General features: G+C 37.7%; 1 protein-coding gene across 7 annotated transcripts in view; it reads left to right on the forward strand.

The window, feature by feature from the left end:
- Positions 1-21,376, forward strand: part of SYT1 (synaptotagmin 1) — a 358,139-nt gene that overhangs the window by 212,378 nt on the left and 124,385 nt on the right. For 5 of the 7 annotated variants that reach the window (XM_075747487.1, XM_075747476.1, XM_075747516.1 and 2 more), the window contains one exon: positions 14,669-14,857. The exons of the other annotated variants lie outside the window; for them this stretch is intronic. In XM_075747487.1, the coding sequence (XP_075603602.1) occupies positions 14,686-14,857 (172 nt within the window). In that variant the 5' untranslated portion in view covers positions 14,669-14,685. The remainder of the gene's footprint in view (positions 1-14,668; positions 14,858-21,376) is intronic. 7 annotated transcript variants of the gene reach the window in all.

Raw genomic sequence — 21,376 nt, forward strand, 5'->3', positions numbered from 1 at the left:
CTCCCAATGGTGTATTTTGGCAGTAGATTTCCTTTGCAGCTGTGACTACAATTTGCATTTGGAGGGTATTGGTTTAGAAAGAGAAGGTATTTAACAGAGCTAACAATTATTGTTTTCAAATGGTTGGAAAGGTGATGAAAATTCCAGTCAGTGCTTGTGCTTGTGGATTAAAAACAAATATCACTCGTTGCCGTAAATGCTGCTTCTCTCTCCTACTGAGACAGCTGATAATGGCTGAAACACAGATGCCACGCTGGCCCAGGTTTCACTAGGAAGGGACTTTCGGTGGGGACTTACTTCTCACCCTGGCTCCAGGTTTGTTAAACTCTTCAAGGCAAGCTGGACTGCATGTGTGTAGGACAAGGAAGTTGCAGTTGTTCCTAACTTCCGAGGAGACACCTTGGCTTTTGGTTCTTTAGGTGCTCTGTGAACTTAAAAATGATGTTTTTGTCAAGGGCGGAAGAAAGAAAAGAGTGTTACTTCATGTGTGTGTGTGTGTGTGTTTGTTAAAAGAATTATGTAATACTCTTTTCCATTTACAGAAAAAGTATTTTTTGTCTAGGTTTAAACAATTTTAAATTATCCTATGTATTTTTTTTTTTTTTTGGCAGCAAAAATATGAATAGAATGAAGTTCAAAACTATGTTGTTTCAAGCTTTTATCTCTTCTTTTTGCTAGCAATTAATAATAAACAAACAAGAATTAGAAGCTTATAATTAAAGGTTTAGTAGTTGCTGCTCGGTTTAAAATGACCTTGAAGTGGTATTCTTCTTTTCATCTTTCTTTTTCATCTTTCTTTTCTCTTTGCTAATAGACATTCCAGCAGAGCTAATTCATCTTTTTTTTTTTTCTCCAAGGGCTTTGCTGAATTGAAGGCAAAACTTTGACTTTCGTCTCTTCATATTTATGATAATCTTTTTCTTGTTACATTCTTAACATTTTACTGCATCCACTTTCATTCCATTGTGAATGTCCCTTGTGCTCTAAGTCCAATTTTCTGCTTTTACCTCACAGTGCTTAAACTATCCATTCTATTCTGCTCTGTTTTCATCAAGAACCAGTACTTAGCAACTAGATAACAGCCTGATACTGAAGATTTCTTCTTTTCACACACTATAATACATCTTTTCTCTTCCAAAGAGATTTCTGGAGCTCATCAAATGCCCGTGCTACAGAACAATGCATCCATGTGCTTTCTCTCAAATATCTTTTCTCTTCACAGAACTTTGAAATGCTAACTTATTTATTACTCTCTTCTGAAGACAGCAAACAATTTCATCAATCATGTTGAATCCTTTTGTGCTCTCTTTTCATAATGTAGGTATAATCTCTGGAAAGCTCTCGGCTGCAAGATTTTTAGAGAAAGCCAAGGATTTCCTTAATAATTAGTGCTACGTTCATTACAGAGGACCAGGCTCTTGCAACTAGTGCTGGAATTATCATTTGATTCCAGTCCTGTGTTTACGTGTTTTCATGAAGACGAAATGCCAATGTCACAAGCAGAAACACATATCCTTAAAGGGTCTTAAAAGGTTATGCTAGCCTCCCTACATCCTCCTCCTGTTTTGGCTCAGTATCCTCATCTTTTTCCAGAGCAATACACTTTGACGTACAGATTGCAGAAGGCAAAAAACAGCTAGCAGAGGCTGGAAATGAAGTTAAAATTGTCACTTGTCTGTCCCAGGCACTTCCTTCTCTTGAGCACATGGAGCAGCAGGGAGCGTGATGTCTGCCTTGTGTCATCCTCCTTGTTGGCCAAGGTTACCAGCCAAGCAGTGGTTGCACACGACCTTGGAGGATGTGTATCTTTAGTGCTGAAGCTCCCCAACTGCAAGTCTGCTATGTCACACAGTGCTCAGCAGGCCACAGATCACATAGTAGTAAAAATACTATTTTTATCTAGAAGTTTGATAAAGATGCATAGTTGTACACCAGCCATGGTGACCTAAAAAAGTGGGAACTGAGTGCGTAACTACTTGTCTTTGTTCTGTGCTGTGTGACAACAGATAATCTTATTTTTCCATGCATATATGTTCAGTAAGTTTTTTGTTTTCATTTTTAAATGGGTCGTTGTTACAGGTTAGGGTTTGTGACCAATAAACAGTTACAATGCCACAGCTGAATATAAAGCTTCACAATAAACAAACTAGGGGAGAAACAAGAAAACTGAACAAACAAAAAAGCATTATCACATAAATCATTCAATTACGCAACATGATCATGAAAGAAAATAAGATCTGAAACAGAACAGATTTTTTTAAATTATATCAATAAGGTGTCTATACAAAGTAGAACTCTTGGCTTCTCTCATGTTCATTTGCTCACTTAAACCTGTTGTTTTTCTGCATGAATGTTAACTGTATAGCACTTAGCGTACACACAACCCTTCTCCTGATGTCCCAGTTGGACAATTAGTTCAATCGGCTAAATCTACAGGAAAACTTAGGGTGTGTGGCAGTGTGCATTAGGGTGTTTAACTGCTAGAGATCTAACTGCAATAGCAGTACCTGCTGCACTGGGTTAAAAACAAACTGTAACCATCCCATAACCAATGAGTTGTTCAGGGTGGTCCAAGTTTAATTACCAATAGGTTAAGTAAAATTTGCTCAAGTTTCCATCCACAAAAACTGAATTATCCTTCTTACAGGCTTTTGATGAACAGCACTTTCCCCCAACAAGGACTGAGTCACTGGTTTAAAACAAAGAGCACTGTACTGGGCAGAAGGAAGAAGCACTCAGAACAAAATTGGGAAAGCCAGCAATAGCAATAAATCAGCCCTGCCTATTAAGTAGGATTTCTATCTCCCTCAGGTTGTTTTGGCAATAGTGCTAACCTTAGTTGCCCTCCTGCAGCAGTAAGTGGCTAATGAGGCAGAATGGTCTATCAATCACTGCCTCAGTCAGAATGCTACTGCAGACTGTTGTCCAAATTCAGGGTAGATCCATCCCTCAGTCTAGAAGGGCATGATGCTCTGGGACTTTACCCGCCATCCTAGATGAGGCACTCAGGAGGACTGCTTTCAGAATTCAGACCAGGCATCTCAGTTGGCGTCAGTCCACCAAGTTTCTTTCAAAGCTGTGCTGAACTTCCAGATGGAAGTGGGGAATATTCATGACCCGGAAGGGTCATACCATCAGGCAGAGACATCAGACTGCTTTTGTTATCCTATTTATACAAGCAGAGCAAATCCAGGTTGTGGATTTGATTAGAGGATCCCTGATGCTGTGCCCTACTCTCTACAACCTTGGGCTGTATCATAGCTTTAGACCAAGCTTCCTATGTAATATCCAGAAGATGTGAGTACCTCAGAATGGGTTGCTCAGCAGCCAGCATGCTGAGTGAGAAGCTGCCGAATCAGCAGGGTATGCTAAAAACAGGAGTGACTCATAAATCCTCCTTCTCCTCTGAACTGTCTCCAGCACCTTCTTCCAGGTGATGTTTGTGTCCTGTCCTGAAGGGAGAGGGCATGCAAAGTCCTTTTTTTCAAAAGCTGAACAGCGATGGCTCTTCCCTTTCAGAGAAGCATAAAAGAATGGAGGCAGCAACATTGTTGTATGCCTTCTTTACCTCTGTCTTCAGTAGTAAGACCAGTTGTTCTCCAGGTACCCAGGACCCTAAGCTGGAAGACAAGGAGGAGAATGCAGCCCTCGTAGTCCAAGGGGAAATGGTTAGTGACCTACTACACCATTTGGGCACACACAAGTCTATGGGCCCAGTTGAGATCCACTGAAAGGTATTGAGAGAGCTGGCAGAAGTGCTCACCAAGCCACTTTCCATCATTTATCAGCAGTCTTGGATAACAAGAGAGGTCCCAGTTGACTGGAGGTTAGCAAATGTGACACCCATCTACAAGAAGGGCCGGAAGAAGGATCCAGGGAACTACAGGCCTGTCAGTCTGACCTCAGTGCTGGGAAAGGTTATGGAGCAGATCACCTTGAGTGCCATCACACAGCACATACAGGGCAACTAGGTGATTAAGCCCAGTCAGCATGGGTTTATGAAAGTCAGATCCTGCTTGACTAACCTGATCTCCTTCTATGACAAGGTGATCCATTTAGTGGATGAGGGAAAGGCTGTGGATGTTGTCTGCTTGGAACTTAGTAAAGCCTTTGACACTGTTTCCCACAACATTCTCCTGGAGAAACTGGTGGCTCATGGCTTGGACAGCTGTACACTTCACTGGTAAAAAAACTGGCTGGATGACTGGGCCCAAAGAGTTGCAGTGAATGGAGTTAAATCCAGTTGGCGGCCGGTTACAAGTGGTGTCCCTCAGGGCTCAGTACTGGGGCCAGTTCTCTTTAATATCTTTATCAGTGATCTGGACAAGGGGATCAAGTGCACTCTCAGTAAGTTTGCAGACAACACCAAGTTGGGTGGGAGTATTGATCTGCTTGAAGGTAGGAAGGCTCTACAGAGGGGTCTGATAGGCTGGATTGATGGGCCAAGGTGAACTGTATGAGGTTCAACAAGGCCAAGTGCCTGGTCCTGTCCTTGGGTCACGACAACCCCAGGCAATGCTACAGGCTTGAGGAAGAGTGGCTGGAAAGCTGCCTGGCAGAAAAGGACCTGGAGGTGTTGGTCACCAGCTGGCTGAATATGAGCCAGCAGTGTGCCCAGGTGGCCAAGAAAGCCAACAGCATCCTGGCTTGTGTCAGAAATAATGTAGCCAGCAGGACTAGGGAAGTGATCGTCCCCCTGTACTTGGCACTGGTGAGGCCACACCTCGAGTCCTGTGTTCAGTTTTGGGCCCCTCACTACAAAAAAGACATTGAGGTGCTGGAGCGTGTCCAAAGAAGAGCAACGAAGCTGGTGAAGGGTCTAGAGAGCACAAGTCTTATGAGGAGCAGCTGAGGGAACTGGGGCTGTTTAGCCTGGAGAAAAGGAGGCTGAGGGGAGACCTTATCGCTCTTTACAACTACCTGAAAGGAGGTTGTAGCCAGGTGGGTGTTGGTCTCTTCTCCCAAGTAACAAGCAACAGGACAAGAGGAAATGGCCTCAAGTTGCGCCAGGGGAGGTTTAGATTGGATGTTAGGAAAAATTCCTTCACCAAAAGGTTTGTCAAGCATTGGAACAAGCTGCCAGGGAAGTGGTTGAGTCACCATCCCTGGAGTTATTTAAAAGATGTGTAGATGTGGTGCTTAGGGACATGGTTTAGTGGTGGACTTGGCAGTGCTAGGTTAACAGTTGGGCTTGATGGTCTTAAGTCTTTTCCAACCAAAATGATTCTATGATTGTGTGCAAAACTCAGTGATGGGAGAAGTCACTCAATGAAGGTAACTTTAGGCTAAGGTCTGTCATCTATCCAAAGGAATTCAAAGCTACGTCATGTGAGCTTTCTCTGGTCTAGGGAAGAGATGAGAACATGGCCGCACCAAGCATGTCTGTGTGCAAAAAACCTGAAAGTTTTAAATTTATTAAAAACCCTAAATTAGCATTTGGTTCTTAACTTTATTTAAACAAAAAAATATCCAAGTAGTTTTCTTTTTTCCTTTTGCTTTGTTACTTCCTCATCTTTATTCTGAAGTTGTTTTCTCTAGTATTGCTCATGCGTGAGTTGGATAAAATATTTTTGTTGACGCGCTCCTTGCTAAATTGTTCACCTATAGAAATAATTGCAGAACAAGAAATAGTTGTAATAACAGCAGAAAGTGGTGCTTGTACTAATAAACTGCCTCAGTTTATGGTTATCAGTTGTTAAAATAATTTCAAATATGTATAAGGGCATCTTTTAAAAAGATGGCTTTCCAAAACACTGTAGGGAATGCATGATTATTAATCTCAAATTAGGATCTTTTTTTTTTCTTTTCAGTAGAAAAATGTTACAAGTTAGGAATTAATTGTCATGTAATTGATTGATAATTTTCCCTCCTGCTGTGTGCGGAAGGCTATTGGAGGATGGCATATCATTCTCAACAGGAGGAAGAAGTATCAGCCATTATGGGACAATTAGTTCCAATTTCCACTATTTTTCTTCCATGTGCTGATAATATTGCCTTCAAAGTGTAAGTACAGTAATTAACCATAAATATCAAATAACTTTTTTTTTATTATTTTTATTTTTAACTTAAAAAAACAAATCTAAATGCAAATGCTTCCTGCACCCCCCTGCTCTTCTTTCCTGGTCTGGTGACATTCATGAAACAGTGATTTTCACGTAGCTAAAATTAACAGAACCTGACACAGTCAATCAACTTACGTTCATGGTTTTGCAGTGTTGTTCCCAATTTCAGTGCCGATATGATATTGCTGAAGAAAACCCTGAAAAATCTTTTTATCAACATCACAATTTTTGAAAATTGTGTATTTCCCCCACAAACCCACCATCTGTTTACAAGAAAATTCTTGGACTCAAACTGTTGTTTGCTTTATTGACAGTGAAATCATAATGCTTAGTTAGTCACCTTATAGCAAGTATAGTAGCATATTATGGGAGGAATATACCTGTTATGTATATATACAGAGAGATATATTTGTGTACACACAGGTACTTTACATGTATCTGATTGATATCTGCGTGATGAACTACTGAGATTTTTTAAAACTAGAATGCATCTATCTAAGAAGTCTGAATCTTTTATTGCGCAGAATTTGCAAAGCTTGATCTACAAAATTCACTCATATGTGGGAATTTTTCTCATTAGTACACTTGGGTGATGCATCTTAAAGCTTTAAACCAAATACCAACTGTTTATATTTTTCTGAATGCCAGCCATGTAATTTTATTGTGGGATCTAAAAAACTAGCTGAGCTGTTTCCTTCTCCCACCTACCACCAAGTAATGCAGCCCAAATTTCATGTGCTTAGCTACAAGGATATAATCCCATGCCTTCGGCTGTAACTGCGTAATCTGCAGTAGGTTCTCAAAGATATAATCAACTGGTCTTTGAAATTTTGTTTATAATTGCATTCATGATGCAGAGGAGGAATACAATCTTATTGTATTCTCCTTGTTTTATTAGCTTTTTGATACTGCAGGTGTAACACGGAAAAAAAAACACATGATGATGAAGTTGGAATGTGGTACTCATTAAATTCAGCACATATGACTGAATATACATAGGGAGCAGATCTTTTTTCAGAAGGAAGGTGCCATTTTTATATAGTCACTTGTCAGAGTAGAATCACACTCTGAGGTGCCAGTTGTTTCACAACCTAAGTCCAAGACTTAACTAATCTGTGAGGTAGCACTGAATCGCACATCTCAGCTCCCCATATTTGGTTCCTTAGTGCTCATACCATCCTGCTTGTTGCTAATTAATGTTACTGACCCCATGGTTACTGAGTGAAGAAATTGGGACACATCGGAAATCTCAATAGAGGGAAAATTCAAAGGGGAAATAGTGAATTTTGAGCTGTGACCTACAGATACCAAAACTAGAATATTAATAGCATTTCTCCATATTATTTTACAATTTCTATAGTGTTGTTCCGTATGAATTTTACTACATCATAGTTAATCTCTATGGCACTTTACTAGTTTATAGGCTTTATTAGAGCCATTAATTGGACAGGAGCCAAATATGTGAATATAAATTGATTTTATGCAATGTACACAACAAGGTATTTATTGATATAAAGGGCTTCATTATTTGTAGGATTATTCTAAAATGATTTGGGAACAGCAAGAATTCTCTGTGGACTGTATTAGAATTTCATGCTTAAATGCAGTTGAACACTAATTTTTATATGAATTCTTTTGTCTTACACTGCTGCATAAAGGAAGTCTGGAAGTAAATACCAGGGGAGCAGAAATGCAGATTACAGCTTCAGGAAACAAGATGCAAGCATGAAAGATGACAGAATGATCATGTGGGAGGAAATTACTGTAGTTTCTTTCCTTCCCTTATTCCTATTCATAACTAGCTATTATCAAGGACCTCAGACATTTTGAAGCAGCATTTGCAGTAGTAGAGGAAGACAGAAGGGTTGAATTATACATATTCTGATTCTTTGACAGGTTTGGTAACCTCACTCCTGCTGAAACATGACAACAATGTCAACATCCAGAGAGACAGGACTGTCTCTAGCCCCATTACCTCTAAAAATCTAAAGAAATACATGACTAAGAAATATCGTATACTTAGGGGAAAATAACTTTCAGAACATGGTCATGGAAACAGGCATTTATATAGTGAATCTATGCAAGGGACTCACCACTCTTGAGTTGCTGCAGTGCTCCTTGCTCTTGATTTTTATGTTTCTCTATAAGCTGCTTTGACTCCTGTGGCTCCTGTGCGCTCTTCTGCATTGCAGGAGTGCAAGTTTGAAGTGCAGTCAAAAAATTACGGCTTTTAGCTGGAAAGAAAATAGTGTTGGCTTCACTGTTCTTGTTTAAATTAACACTGGTCTTATCAATAGCTTGAGGAGTCTGAAAATATCATTTTGCATAGCTTGATACTGCAAAATAGTGATTAGCTGTTCATAGGTTATATATCAGACTGAGGTTCTTTCTGAAAATGCCCAAGTTTCTCTTGCATAGACTGTGCAGCATGAGGTGTTTCAGAGCCCTCTGTGTTGGACAGTTCTGCCGTATTTAATAACAGGTGACCAGGAAGCTGAAAGAGAAACATGTAGACTGTGCCATGCACTGAGGGATTTGTCTTTCTCCAATGTTCACAGTGTCCATATCCCTCCCAAAGTATTCAGATGGTTTGCTGTCCACTGGGCAGGTGATTTTCTGTGACATTATATGGTTAGCTTTAAAACATGCTTAGAGATTAAATCGTACGCTGATTTCAGTGAAATAAAATGTGTTTACTGTGACAGAGATCTGGGAACTGTGCTATGCTTATTCTACATATATTCTACGTTTATTAGATATACAGTGACTTAAAAAAATGAAATAGGTTAAGAGTCCACAAAGATTTGGATATTATTTGGATATAACTCAGACTCAGATAATGGGTTTTCGGTGCAAATATTAGACTGGAAATCTTACAGTATTTCATTTTCTCATGCTTATTATTGTTGCTTTGTCTGACTATTAGAGAAGAACCTAGCTGAAATTCCTATCTATATACACAAAACTTCTGGATACCTACACTGCCAGAAGCACTTGAAACAGGAACTAAATTGAGTTAGTTTCTTTCAACTGTTTTTCTAAAAGTATTTGTTCCTATTTTAAGCAAATTCTGGAGACTGATACTGAGCTCGTGTGTAATAATAAGCAGATTTTTTACCTGGTCCAGGACTGTGCTGTAGATAATTCAGTCTAACTAGTTGTTGGCTCCCAGAATTAATAGTTTTGACTAACTGTCAAAAAATAGTTCTGCCAAGCTCTCCTCTCTGCTGTCCTGGAGTTGCAGCACTTCTGCCTGACTTGGTGTGTGACTCCTTTCCTGACCCCACACTTGCTTAAACTTGGGCTCAGACGTGCCCCCCTCCACGTAAGTGGGGACCTCATCCCTACTGACTCGCAACCTCTTGGTCCTCTTCCTATCTGCAACACCACGTTCCTCCATCCTGCTCCAGGACCAGTGATACTCCTTTGGTAGGACACACTGGCATAGTAGCCGTGGGCTTTTTGGGGGAAGATTTAGGTGCTTTATCTTGTTCGTTCAGTCAAGCCAATGAAAGTATTGATGTGGTGTTAGTAGCAAGCATTGGGAAAACAGTTTTAAAGAGCTAATGTACAGCAGGGATCTAGGAAGCGTCAACTGAATTGATGTTTCACATATGGCTGCAGGAGAAATGTCTCTCCTCCACTAAAAGAGTGATTCTGTGAGGGTTTGCTGGAACATTTCTTGTGCATCAGTAGCAGCACAGACAGGATACCTGAATTCCCCCACCCAGGTTCTTAATCAGAACTTTTTTCCCCCATGAAATGTTGAGCCTTTCATGTACCTTCTCTAAAGCAGTACTAAATCTGGATTGCATTGTAAGCCTTTGTGGTAGTGGTGAAAAGGCTGTTTTGATATGACATCTTTACCGTGACCTTCCATTCTTCTGAAAATGTAGTTACAGACCCATCTTTATAAAAAGCCAAGAAAGTCTCTTTTCTGAGCTTGTCTTTTAAAATAAATGTCCATTACCGAAGCTAGAAAGATAGTATTTCATTAATAGGAAGACGAATGAATAAAAAAATGTATTATTAACATCCCAGAATACTTAAATCTAGGAAGAGATCCTTTATTGTAGATATCTTTAGACATTCTGGTAATGTTCCCATCTCCTTAATGATGAATTAATTTCATCAAAAACAGTCTAATGGAATAGGGTAAATTTTCAGTGTGGTGTCAGACCTTTCTCTGATAAGACTGCATACTTACCCTGGACCTATCAGCACGGAAAGCCAAGTTTCTTTCTCTTTCACTGCACAGGAGCTGTAAACAAAAATGAGAGGAGCACAGCTGATGTTAACATGTGATTTTTTTTTTATTTCTTTATTGAATAAGTTTTGTGATTACATTCGAAGCTGGATGTAACTGCTGAGGTGAACATGTTTGGGATGCTGAAAAGATGAGCTGTCTGGGAAATACCATTTAATGAGCTAGATCCCAATTTACAACTTTGCAGGCTTATTGAGGTACAGTGAGCAGCTCTACTACAGTTACAGCATTAAACACTGAAAGAATGGTGACCACTACTTCTGAAAACTTACACAGTTACTCATAGTAACATTATATTTTTATGTTTTGATTAACTTAATTAATTTTAATTTTTAGCATGGCAGAAAAATTTGAGAGATAGCAAGGTAAAAGGACACTTTCCAGAAAATTTCTCATTGGGAAGGAATGATTTGTTCAGCATGGGATGTCTGACCTATTTGCTGTCCCACTCCACCCAGTTTGTATTCAGCAGATAGATAAGAGGAAGAATGAGCCAAATTAAATTGTTTGAAGTCCACCATGCAGAAGGAATGTCACCAATTTTATTTCCATGAGGTTAAGTATTCACTAAGTCCTTTAACAGCTGCTATGTATACCGGCTGTAATTTAATCCCATAGAAACCATACAAATTTGCTTTGTTGCCCTTTGAGGTTTTTTGGGGTTTTTTTTTGTTTTTTGTTTAGGTCTATCATTAATCTCCCCATGATTTGCTAGAAGATGATACGCTACTCTGAGTTTTGCTCTCATTCCATATCCTGAAAATCTCCCTTTCCTGTGAGTCACTCCTACAGCACTCTCATTAATTTTCTGACTATTCAGTTTTTCCAAAACAATTTAAAACAAGTAAAAATTTCCCATGGGATTAGTTGTCCCCCCACAAGTTGTCCACATCTTACTTTGAATATGCCAGAATGTTTGGAAAGAGAGGCTGTTACCCTTGGAACACATTCTTTCAGCTCTGATTTCCAGAGGCTACTCCATACTCTGTAACCATCCATGTCTGAAGTCTTACTCCTCTTCTTTACTTCTCTCTTAAGAGTAGTTGCTACTTTACTACTCTCTTGAGAGGCGCATTCCATCTGGATCCATACCGGCATACTAAGGCAGTCAGCCAACACTTTGTACCTCTATAAGGAAATAAATCTCTATCTTCTTATGAATCTCCAGGATGCATTTGTATATTACTCAAATGCTTCATTTTCAGAAGAAATTATGTAGAAGTTTGACCCGATAGTTGTTTTTATCAGTTTTTTTCTTGCTTAGGGATCAGTAAGGTTCTAAACCCCTGACTTCCTCAAGAGTTCAAATCATCATTTCTGGATTTTCAGTCAACGCTTGCCTGCTTTTGTATAGAGATGACAAGCATCACTGAGGGAATATAGTCTGTTCTGTGTTTTATAGAAGCATGTAAATTAAATGGTACTTTTATTTGTGACTACAAATGTACTCTTATTTATGACTGCATGTTGCACATGAAACATGTAATGTTTCATACCTAGCACTATACTCATTGTAGTGAACACTGAACTGGAAATCATAATTGAATTCTATGACATTTCATTTTTTAACCTGTAAGAAATTTTTGCTTGCAACTGCCATTTCATAAATGGCAGATAATCTGATAGTATTTTACAGATCTTTACCTTCAGCCATGCATTGCAGCATTAAAGTAACCCCTTTTATTGTAAAAGGCCAATTTAAATCTAATTATTCAGTACTCTGCAGTGTCTAATAATACCACAGTGTTTAGGCCATTATTGTGGAAAGCTGCAGCATTACAATAATAGAAGCCATCAGATGTTATCTCCATAAGTGAGTGGGCATGTGTTCTTCAGAAAATTCTTTACTGCAGAAAGCTTTTTCTGAGACAAGATTCTTTTTCAGCCCCTTCACACCGATTTCAAATATCAGGACAGTGTCATTGGCATGTAAAGGTCGCAGGCTCTGTAGCAGGTCTCGAAGCATTTGTGCATGCCTCATTAGATGGAGTGACCTCTAACTGCACTAAGACTCCACCGAGAATTCTTCCTGCAGTTCAGAGGAATACTCTGTTTTGTTATTTTTTCCTTCTTTTAAATAAATGGAAGTGTAACGCTTCACATTTGTTCTCCTAATGTATTTTCAAAATATAGCTCCAAAACTGGAAGCAAATAAATTACATTTGCCTTAATTTTTAATTAGCTGAAAGTCATCACTGCAAATTGTGTCTTCCATTACAAAATAAAATAGTCAACTGCCAGGCCTGAAATAATTAAGCAATATATTATAATTAAGCAATTTAATTTTGATTTAATTATGATATATCATACAACTTTTCTTCTGATTTAACTGACATTCACTGACAAAATGCTATAATATACAACAGCACTAATGTTTACAGCTGATGGCTCTGCGTGTTTTGCTTCATAGTATTTGGCATTCATCAGAGCATATGGAAAAAGTCTTCTAGTCTGGAATAGCTGGCACGTTATTTCATACTACACAAATTATGCACTACATGTTTTTCTCAATCGTCATTTTGGGAGGCAAGTGGGGAAATCTTCGCAGACATCGGACTGGAGCCAAAGTTCACGGATATTAACTGGAATCTTTCCATCGACTTCGGTCTGCTTTAGATAGTGAACTGCTCCCATGTTGTTCCAGGCATACAGATAAGACCGCACGCTTATGAAATATTTATGGAGCTGTATCATATACATATTCTGTGTCAACATCAACATGATTTTATATTAGGCTAGAGACTGTGAGGGCAAAGGCAGAAGCGATGGGCAGGCAGGGAATACCGCTTCATTCAGCGCTGCATCAATAAAGTTGCTGCAAAATATCCACCAAATTGCTTCTTCAGAACAAGGCCAACCCCCTATTTAGTTAAAATCTTTTTAATCGGCTGAGTGTGTTGGAGAATGGCTTCTATTCCAGACTACAAGTGTGTGCAAACCCCTGCTTAATGACAAGAATGATGAGGGTGATTTCAAAAGGTTCATTCTGCCTGCAGCCAGGTCTGCGCTTGCAGGTCTTCCTGACTGCGGGCTCGTGGAAGTAAAGTTGAAGGATGAAAAGCCAATCCTCATCTTGATTTAGTGATTCGAGCGCTCTCATTGACATCCATGCAAACAGTCACATAAGGCAGGAAAGCTCACAATTCATCATACTGCGTGCACTCAGATGCTCATATGCCCCTTTAATTTTGATGTGTTGCCTTTTTTGGGGGGATGGTGATGTTTAAATTTCTCAGCAAAAGGTCAAAGACCAAATGTCTTTTGGGGCTGAGAGCAATTGTACCCTCAGAGCAATAATGAATGTTTGTTATCTCTCAAACCCTTTCTCCCTCTGGTTTTCTGAAGAAAACCAGAATGATTATTCAGATCAGTGATATTTAGGATGCGGCAGAAAATCGGAACAATGTGTTCAAAACCAATGTAAACATTTCAGCCAGCCTTCTTGTGATAGTGAAATTACTTGGTGCATCTCATCTCACCTTCACCCCACTGGCCCAAATTTCTTTGCTTTGTAATGCACGCTCAAGGAAAGGTTTTGCAAAATACCCATTAAGCAACATGAAATTAAAAATATGCTGATATGGGATTATGTTTGAGGCAGCCTCTCAGATATTTCAATATGGCTGCATTTAGATACCCTACAGATGTCGTCGTTTCATGAATACACCAATGAGACATCTGAATAATTTAAGAGAATATTGTCAGTAGCAAATGTCACATGAAATAACTGGAAGGAAAATTGCCTTCAAAAAGTGAAGATAAAAATGGATGCAAATCAATTTCTGTTTAACATACAACTTGCTTAAATAGGAAACAATAAGTTACTACTTTGACAGGAAATCTTGAAGTGTTTTTATTATATCCTTATCACTTCATTTATTTTATATAGAAACTTTGGCTATGATCCACACCTCTGTAACTCTCGTAGAAAAATAATTCTGTAAATACACTGTGAAATTTGCACGTAGGGAGCATTTATTACCCAATTTGCTTATACTTTCAAAATTGAAGAGCAAAATGTAAATCTGCTTGAGAGTTTTACAGGAATTTTGAGGTTTCAAATTCAGCAGTTCAAAATGCAACACCATTGGAGAAGAACTCTAAGCAATGAAATGATTCTGGCTGAAATTAACCCTGCAAAAGACTTTTCTCTCTTGTCTAATAAATATTTTATGAAGAACATGAACCAATATGCTGATGCAGTCGTATTTACCCAGCAAGCGTGAGCACCAAGTGATATTCTGCCTATTTAGTCTTTTATTGATGAGAGATCCATTTCAATGATTTAATTTTATCTTGTGGGCTTTTTTTGTTTTGTTTTGTTTTTTTATTCCAACAGCTTACCCAGGGGTTAAAATGGTGAGTGAAAGTCATCATGAGGCCCTGGCAGCACCGCCAGCTACCACTGTAGCAGCAGCACCTCCAAGTAATGTCACCGAGCCAGCCAGTCCCGGAGGAGGGGGAGGAAAAGAAGATGCATTTTCTAAGTTAAAAGAGAAGTTCATGAATGAACTGAACAAAATTCCATGTAAGTAAAACTTGATTGATTAAAAAGCTTCTGTTGGCAGATTAGATTTCACTTGAAATTTTCTTCTTTGTCATTTGTTTAGACAGCATACTAAGTGTTTTCTAGTCAAAACTAGAAAAATCAGAAGGTAAACCTGGCTTTGTAAGCTCCTCAGAATTAACTGGAGTAGAAAAGATCATCAAACTCATATATGTGATTTGAGTCTACTCTTGATATCTCAGATTCTCTTGGTACTTTTTACTGATGAATTATTACTGATTCATCAAAACTGGAATGGCAGAACTTCACAGTGGCCATTGGACCAATAAGCAGAATATTTCCTCACAGTAACACTTACGGTTTCACGTTTATGACAAATGTGTGTAGGCGTATTACCTTAAAGCAAAATTTGGCCAGAACTCATAAATATTGAGAAAATAAGGAAACTGTGTATCGTTGGGGATTAGAAAATACAGAAAGAGTGGGAAAATGGCTTTTTAACAAGGAGATAGCTTTAATACATCAGTAATGTGTGAAGATAGCCATGCTTTTCCCACTCAGTAATTCTGTTAGATCAGCCATTGAACGTTGTTTGTATGAGTTCCCATACCTATGCAGAATACTGTAATAGTACCAGTGTATATTTCTGTGAAGTCAATATGGTTAAACTCAACAGGGTTCTTTTGGTCTGTGCTAGAAAGTATTGATTCAAAGCTGAGGCCTCAATTTGTTCACATTTGTAAAAAAAAAATATAAGCATTAGCTTTTTGCTGCTGTTTATGATAATACTCGGGTTCTTGAACCCGTTTGGTATGTTTTAGTACGCATTCACTGCTACTAAATATACAACTAATTCAACATTGTCAATATTGTTTCATATAATAAAGAAAAAAAATCCTTTTTGTTACTGACAGAAAAATTACCTAATGATACAAACAGATAATTTTGGCACTTTTGTAGACATGAAGGTGAAAGCTGTGTGTGTATGTGTGTTTTAATAGCAGGCATTAGAGAGACATTCAATCTTTAAGAATTTTTACTTCATAAGAATAAGTAAATGTAAAATATTTTCAGGGAAGTATTTTAACATATGTAAAAGTTTTCATTTTTAGAAGGTTATCATTTGTGTAAAGAAATGTTGTGTGACTGATAAAGACAGATAACAAATTAGAATATTAATGGATTTTTTATCTCTGAAATGGATCTTGGCAATCTGGCAGATGCAGTTTTTGCAAAATTGATAGCAAACAGCCTTGCTCTGTCACTCGAAATTCTCACTTGCAAGAATAGAGGTGTTACAGTGGTAAGAAGTCCATATGTCATTAGTTTGGTAATCTGCACAGTCCAGTGCAGACCATACTGAAATGAAATTGCCTGATGATATCATGGGAAAAACAAAAATACAAGAAGAAAAAAGAAGAGGAAAAAAGATTAGACAAGTTATTGAGGGAGAAATGGTCAGCATTTGAAATATTTGGGTTTTAATTGTTATCTCACCATGCTATGTAAATGAGGTAGATGACACTTTTATGTAGACGTTCTTTTATTTTTAAACTCTGATTTTAACATAGCAAAGGCGTGAACGGTTTCCAATATGAAGAACTCTGTAACTGGTTTGTCTAGGAAAAGGTTTGTAGATAGAATGGAACTTTGAATGCACTGCTGCATACTTTTTTAAAACAGCAATAAAAACAAGTGGGAAGCCCAATCTGGAGAATCTTTCCAGATTGGACTGAATAAAACTTTTATTTTTCTGTTCATGAAAAAAAAAGAAAAAAGAAGAAACTACTATTACAGGATGAAATTGCTTGCTGCGAAAAGTGTACTAGGCCATAAGACAACATTTATTATGAAATATATTAGAGTATCGATAAAATATACCTTATGCTGATAGTGTGACCAGAACATATTGCCTCCATTTTAGAAATCTGGACTCTTATCCAAGATCATGCAGTAGTTTTGTAGTAGAGTAGAGAAATGAACCTGGGTAGTCACAAATCCCATGCCAATTGTCTACTATCTTTCTAGAGGCTGCAGATGTAATTAGATCTTCGTAGCATCTCCATCAAATACTGGGACTGTTTAATGTGACATTCTGCTTGTATATTTATTTTTTAATTTTGCCATTGCAAGAAGAAAGTTGAAGGGGCAAGGGAGTGGGTGTGATTTTTTTAAAAATTTTTAAATATGAAATAGTGCCATTGACATGTTGGAGCATTTAATATCCCAAATAACTTTTGGTTTCTCCATTTTTCCCAATAACAAATCCTACATGAATGGACTGTAATTGACAGATCTATATGTGTTTCTCATTTATAAACTAAGACAAACAGATCAGCAAATAAGTTTAAGTAGGCTATCTCCAAAGTATTTGGGGCAGGAGAGGAGAGGAGACCTCATTGCCCTATCAGAAGACTATAGCAGTTCTTTACTATTTGTTCAGTTTATGTCAGTAGGTGTATGTCAGCGAGGTACTGTTAGCCTGTTACAAAGCTGAGAATTTAATTGTGATAGAAAAGTTGTCAGACCTTACCTCTTACAGCTGGTTGCAAATTTTGTGAGAATCTCTCCCAAAACAGAGCAGAATGTAAATCTGTTCCAACCAAATCATTTTTATAGTGCCTTTCTGGAAATTTCTTGTTGTGTGAGAGAAAGTAAAGGTGGTGAACAGGCCCCATGGGGACAGCACAGACGCTTAGGTCTAAGAACACTTCCAAGACCATGGACCACATTTTTACTCTGGTAGATTGAAGCTGAAGACCTGACCCCAAGTCTTACACCTGGCAGAGGAATGCCATAGTCAGCAAGTTGTCTAATCTTTGCAGATCAGCGACAAACCTGTTTTCTAGTTCATGTGCTTTCTCATTTAAAACTTCCAAAAGTGTTCATCCCCACATAACTGGGACGGCTTTGAAAGCTCAGTGCTTTCTGTGGGAGGATTTTTTTTTTCCAGTACTCTGTTGTCTATGTGCAAGAGCTAAATAATTAAATGTTTTAGTTGCCTCTGCCTAAGATATCTGCAGATGGAAAATAAGCCATCATGATTTAATGGCTGTATAATAGCATAGAATGTACCCGTATTGTGAAAAAACTCACCTGTAATCAATTTGGTTTGAGTGATAAAAAACTCTAGCCATAGTAGGGGCTAATTTATACATAGTCTCCTCTTTCTGGTTTTTCAGAGAAATTGCATCATATCAAGTCAAAATAGTGGACTATGTGATGACAAAAATAAAGGTACAGCAAACTACATCCAACCGAATAAATACTGTTACTTCCATGTGGCTTATAATAGAACAGTAATCTTTTTGAAATAGTATGTTTTGTAGAACACATAGAAGTCACAAGTTAAATAGTCTAGAGATACTTAACTAACTAAAAATATCAGGGTTCCCATTAAGATTTCACTTTGCAAAACTCAAAAAAAAAGGTCTGCACAATTTAAATGACACTGGTGTTTCCTCCTGTAATATATGCACCAGAGGTCTTATTTTATCGAAAAATGATTAATAGAATGAGGAACTAAAAGTTCCAAGAACAGAGGACCCATTTATATTAGTATACATTTATTACAAAAGCAGTGATGCAATATGTAAACCCAGTTAAAATTTTGATTGATAAAAGCAGAAATTCTGTTTCTTTATTGATTTGTATCTCTTTAAAGTAGAACATACCCTACCTTTTGTGGCAGGAGAGTGGAGGCTTCCAAAACCACACAAATCATTCAGAATGGTGATGTCCTAACATATTTCACTCTGGATAAAGCAAGTGGGATCATTTTATTACAATGAGTCATACAATTAAAGTGCAAAAATCCTGTAAGGTTACTGAGGCATAACTGTGAAGATTTTTTTTCTCCGTTATGTAAATCCCTGCATTTTGGTTGTGAGTGGCTGATTTGCATAATCACAGTACAGTTGTTTTTCCATAACTGCACTGTGTATAAAAGTCACTCTATCTTAATTGGTTCTTATACTTTCTATCCCAATTTATCTTTAATCTGCAGAAATTTTAAGCTGTTTACTAGAAGGAGAAAAAAGGCACCATCTCTGCTTTTACACTTTGCATTTTAAACATAGTAATTCCAACACCTGAAGAAGGGGGTAAAACAAAGCAGATAAAATGGCTCTTACACTTCTGAAAACAAAATTGCATTAAAAGACTTTATAAGATATGTCGATTCTTTCCTTCCTTCCTCTTACTGCTCTTCCATCTGGGCCTTTGTCTACAGAGTAGGAAAATACCTGCCATACATTTATAGTAAGCGAGTTCTCTCAAGACTACGGGAATGCAGGACAGCAACAGCTTTTGGGCAGAGGCTTTAAATGTCAAGATACTGATACTAACCATACAAAAATAAAACTTAACATCAATCAGCATTAGTTTATTTAATAAGCATCTTTATAAAAGCAAAGTGATTTTGATGTGTTTCCTAAGAACACATTCCTGTATGAACAGAAGACCTCGTTCTGCCAGTAAGGGAAATAAACCAGCGAAAATCCAGTAAAATCCCAGTATACATCTGACTGAATAATGGTACTCTGTTAATGCTTCTCATATAATCTTGAATAGCTGTAACACTGAATGCATTGAATCCAGGATACTATCATTACCTCCTTAATAGGAAGTTATTGCATATTTCTAATGCTCTTTGCTGTCTTACATTGTAATTGGATAAAAAATTACATTTCCATACCAACCTTATTCTGAAATGTTTGGCTGGCTTGCAACTCCATTTGGCCTCAGTAGCTGGTGCTCAAAACCTCTAAATTTGATTCATCGTGTACAACTGACTGATAACGCCCCAAATCAAGAGCTCAAAACTGTGTGATGATTCAGGCTAAAACCCCATGTTCTGTGCAGACTTCTTTCACATTCTGTTTGCAGATATTCAGAAAAAGGTTTATTTACCTCTCCTTGGCTTAGAGAATAACTGTCAAAACAAAATGGGACTGCAGGCTATAGAGGAAACTGTAATAAAAAATGTAAAAATAACTCTAAGACTGAGGTCTGGGTTAATTCTAAATAATAGCTTAGTAAGCTAGAGTACAGATTTGTAGATATATTTGGGTAAATTAGCAAATAAAATAAGTCTAGATTTATATGTTTAGCCATTTAAGTTAAAGTTTCAGCCTTCAGCAATCATCCTAGATAGACCTCATCATTTCTTTCTCCCTGCTGGTCTCTGGTTTTCTTCCCTTCTGCCATTCTTGATTGACCAGCTGAGTCTGTATTAAGAGTTCTTATTACCCTCTCTAAATGGCAATAAAGTTCATTTCTTAATTTTTCATTCTTATTTGTCATCAAGATTAGCAAGGAGATATTATTGAATTTTGTCTGTTATTAGAAAATGGAGGATTTTGTGCATGGGGTCTTTCTGAAACTTAATTTTTATTGAGCTGCCAGCTTGATCATTTACAGAAAATAAATTCAGGCTGTTCATTTCACTGCTTCTCCTAATGGTTCCTGAAGTACAAGTTTCACTGGCACAGGGAAGAGAGGGCACGTTCTTTTCTAAGTTCATAAAAAGAAGCAAAATACTGATAATATGCTTTCACATTTCAAAACCAGATTAATAGAGAGAGACAAATACCATAAAATCACAGTAAAGTTCCCAGCAATAGTTATTATTTGTATTTCCATGACACATACTGGTATTTGTCATTGCCTAAGATCTTAGGTTAGCCAGAAAAAAATGGAGTCTTTGTTTCAGAGACCTTCCTGTCTAAATATAAAGCAAGTAATAGCTGCCTGCCTGCAGAAAATGAGGACTGTATATACATATGTTCATATAGATATATATAGAGGCATGTACACACATATATTTGTCAATACAGTAAGCGGTGATGTCAACTTAGGAGCAGTCTGACATTGACAAACTCTATTTAGGTATCCTGGCAAAGATGACTTCTGAGGAGAGATTTAGAGAAGAATACAGAAAGAAGTTTCTTGATGTTTAGGAAAGTCTGAAGAACAATGCTGGAGGGAGCGGGCAGGCATAAATTCAAGTCTTCCTGTTTCCCTTCCTATCATCAAATCATTGGCAGTTGCCCATGCCAAGCAAATACATGCAGCTTTACACTGAGGAACAGGGGAAATCAGAAATAAAGATTTATTTTGGAACACAGAACAAGTACAAGAAAGAGCTATTACAGTACAATAGTAGAGGGGGGAAAATCATTATTTCTAAATACAGCAATTTAAATGCAAATCTCAGATTACTTTGTTTTCTCCCTGAGCCCCCCAGTCCCAGAGTTCAGTAATTGAATGAGAACCTCAGAATTGGTTTTTTTTTTTCCTTAAATAAAAGTTTCTAGATCACCTGCTGGTGGAGAAAAGCTTGAAAATATTGCCCACACACATCCAGAAGACACAAAAATTGTGAGACAAAAAAACCCAGTTCAACTCTGTTATTTTATAAACTCATAATATGAAAATACCTTTGTTATTTTTAGGGGTCCAGCATATTTTGAATACTTCAAATTAGGAGTCCTGAAAATACAGCTTTTAAATCCAAAGTATCTTAAATAGATGCTTGAG

The sequence above is a fragment of the Balearica regulorum genome, chromosome 1, assembly GCF_011004875.1.
Source record: "Balearica regulorum gibbericeps isolate bBalReg1 chromosome 1, bBalReg1.pri, whole genome shotgun sequence".
Lineage (NCBI taxonomy): Eukaryota > Metazoa > Chordata > Aves > Gruiformes > Gruidae > Balearica > Balearica regulorum.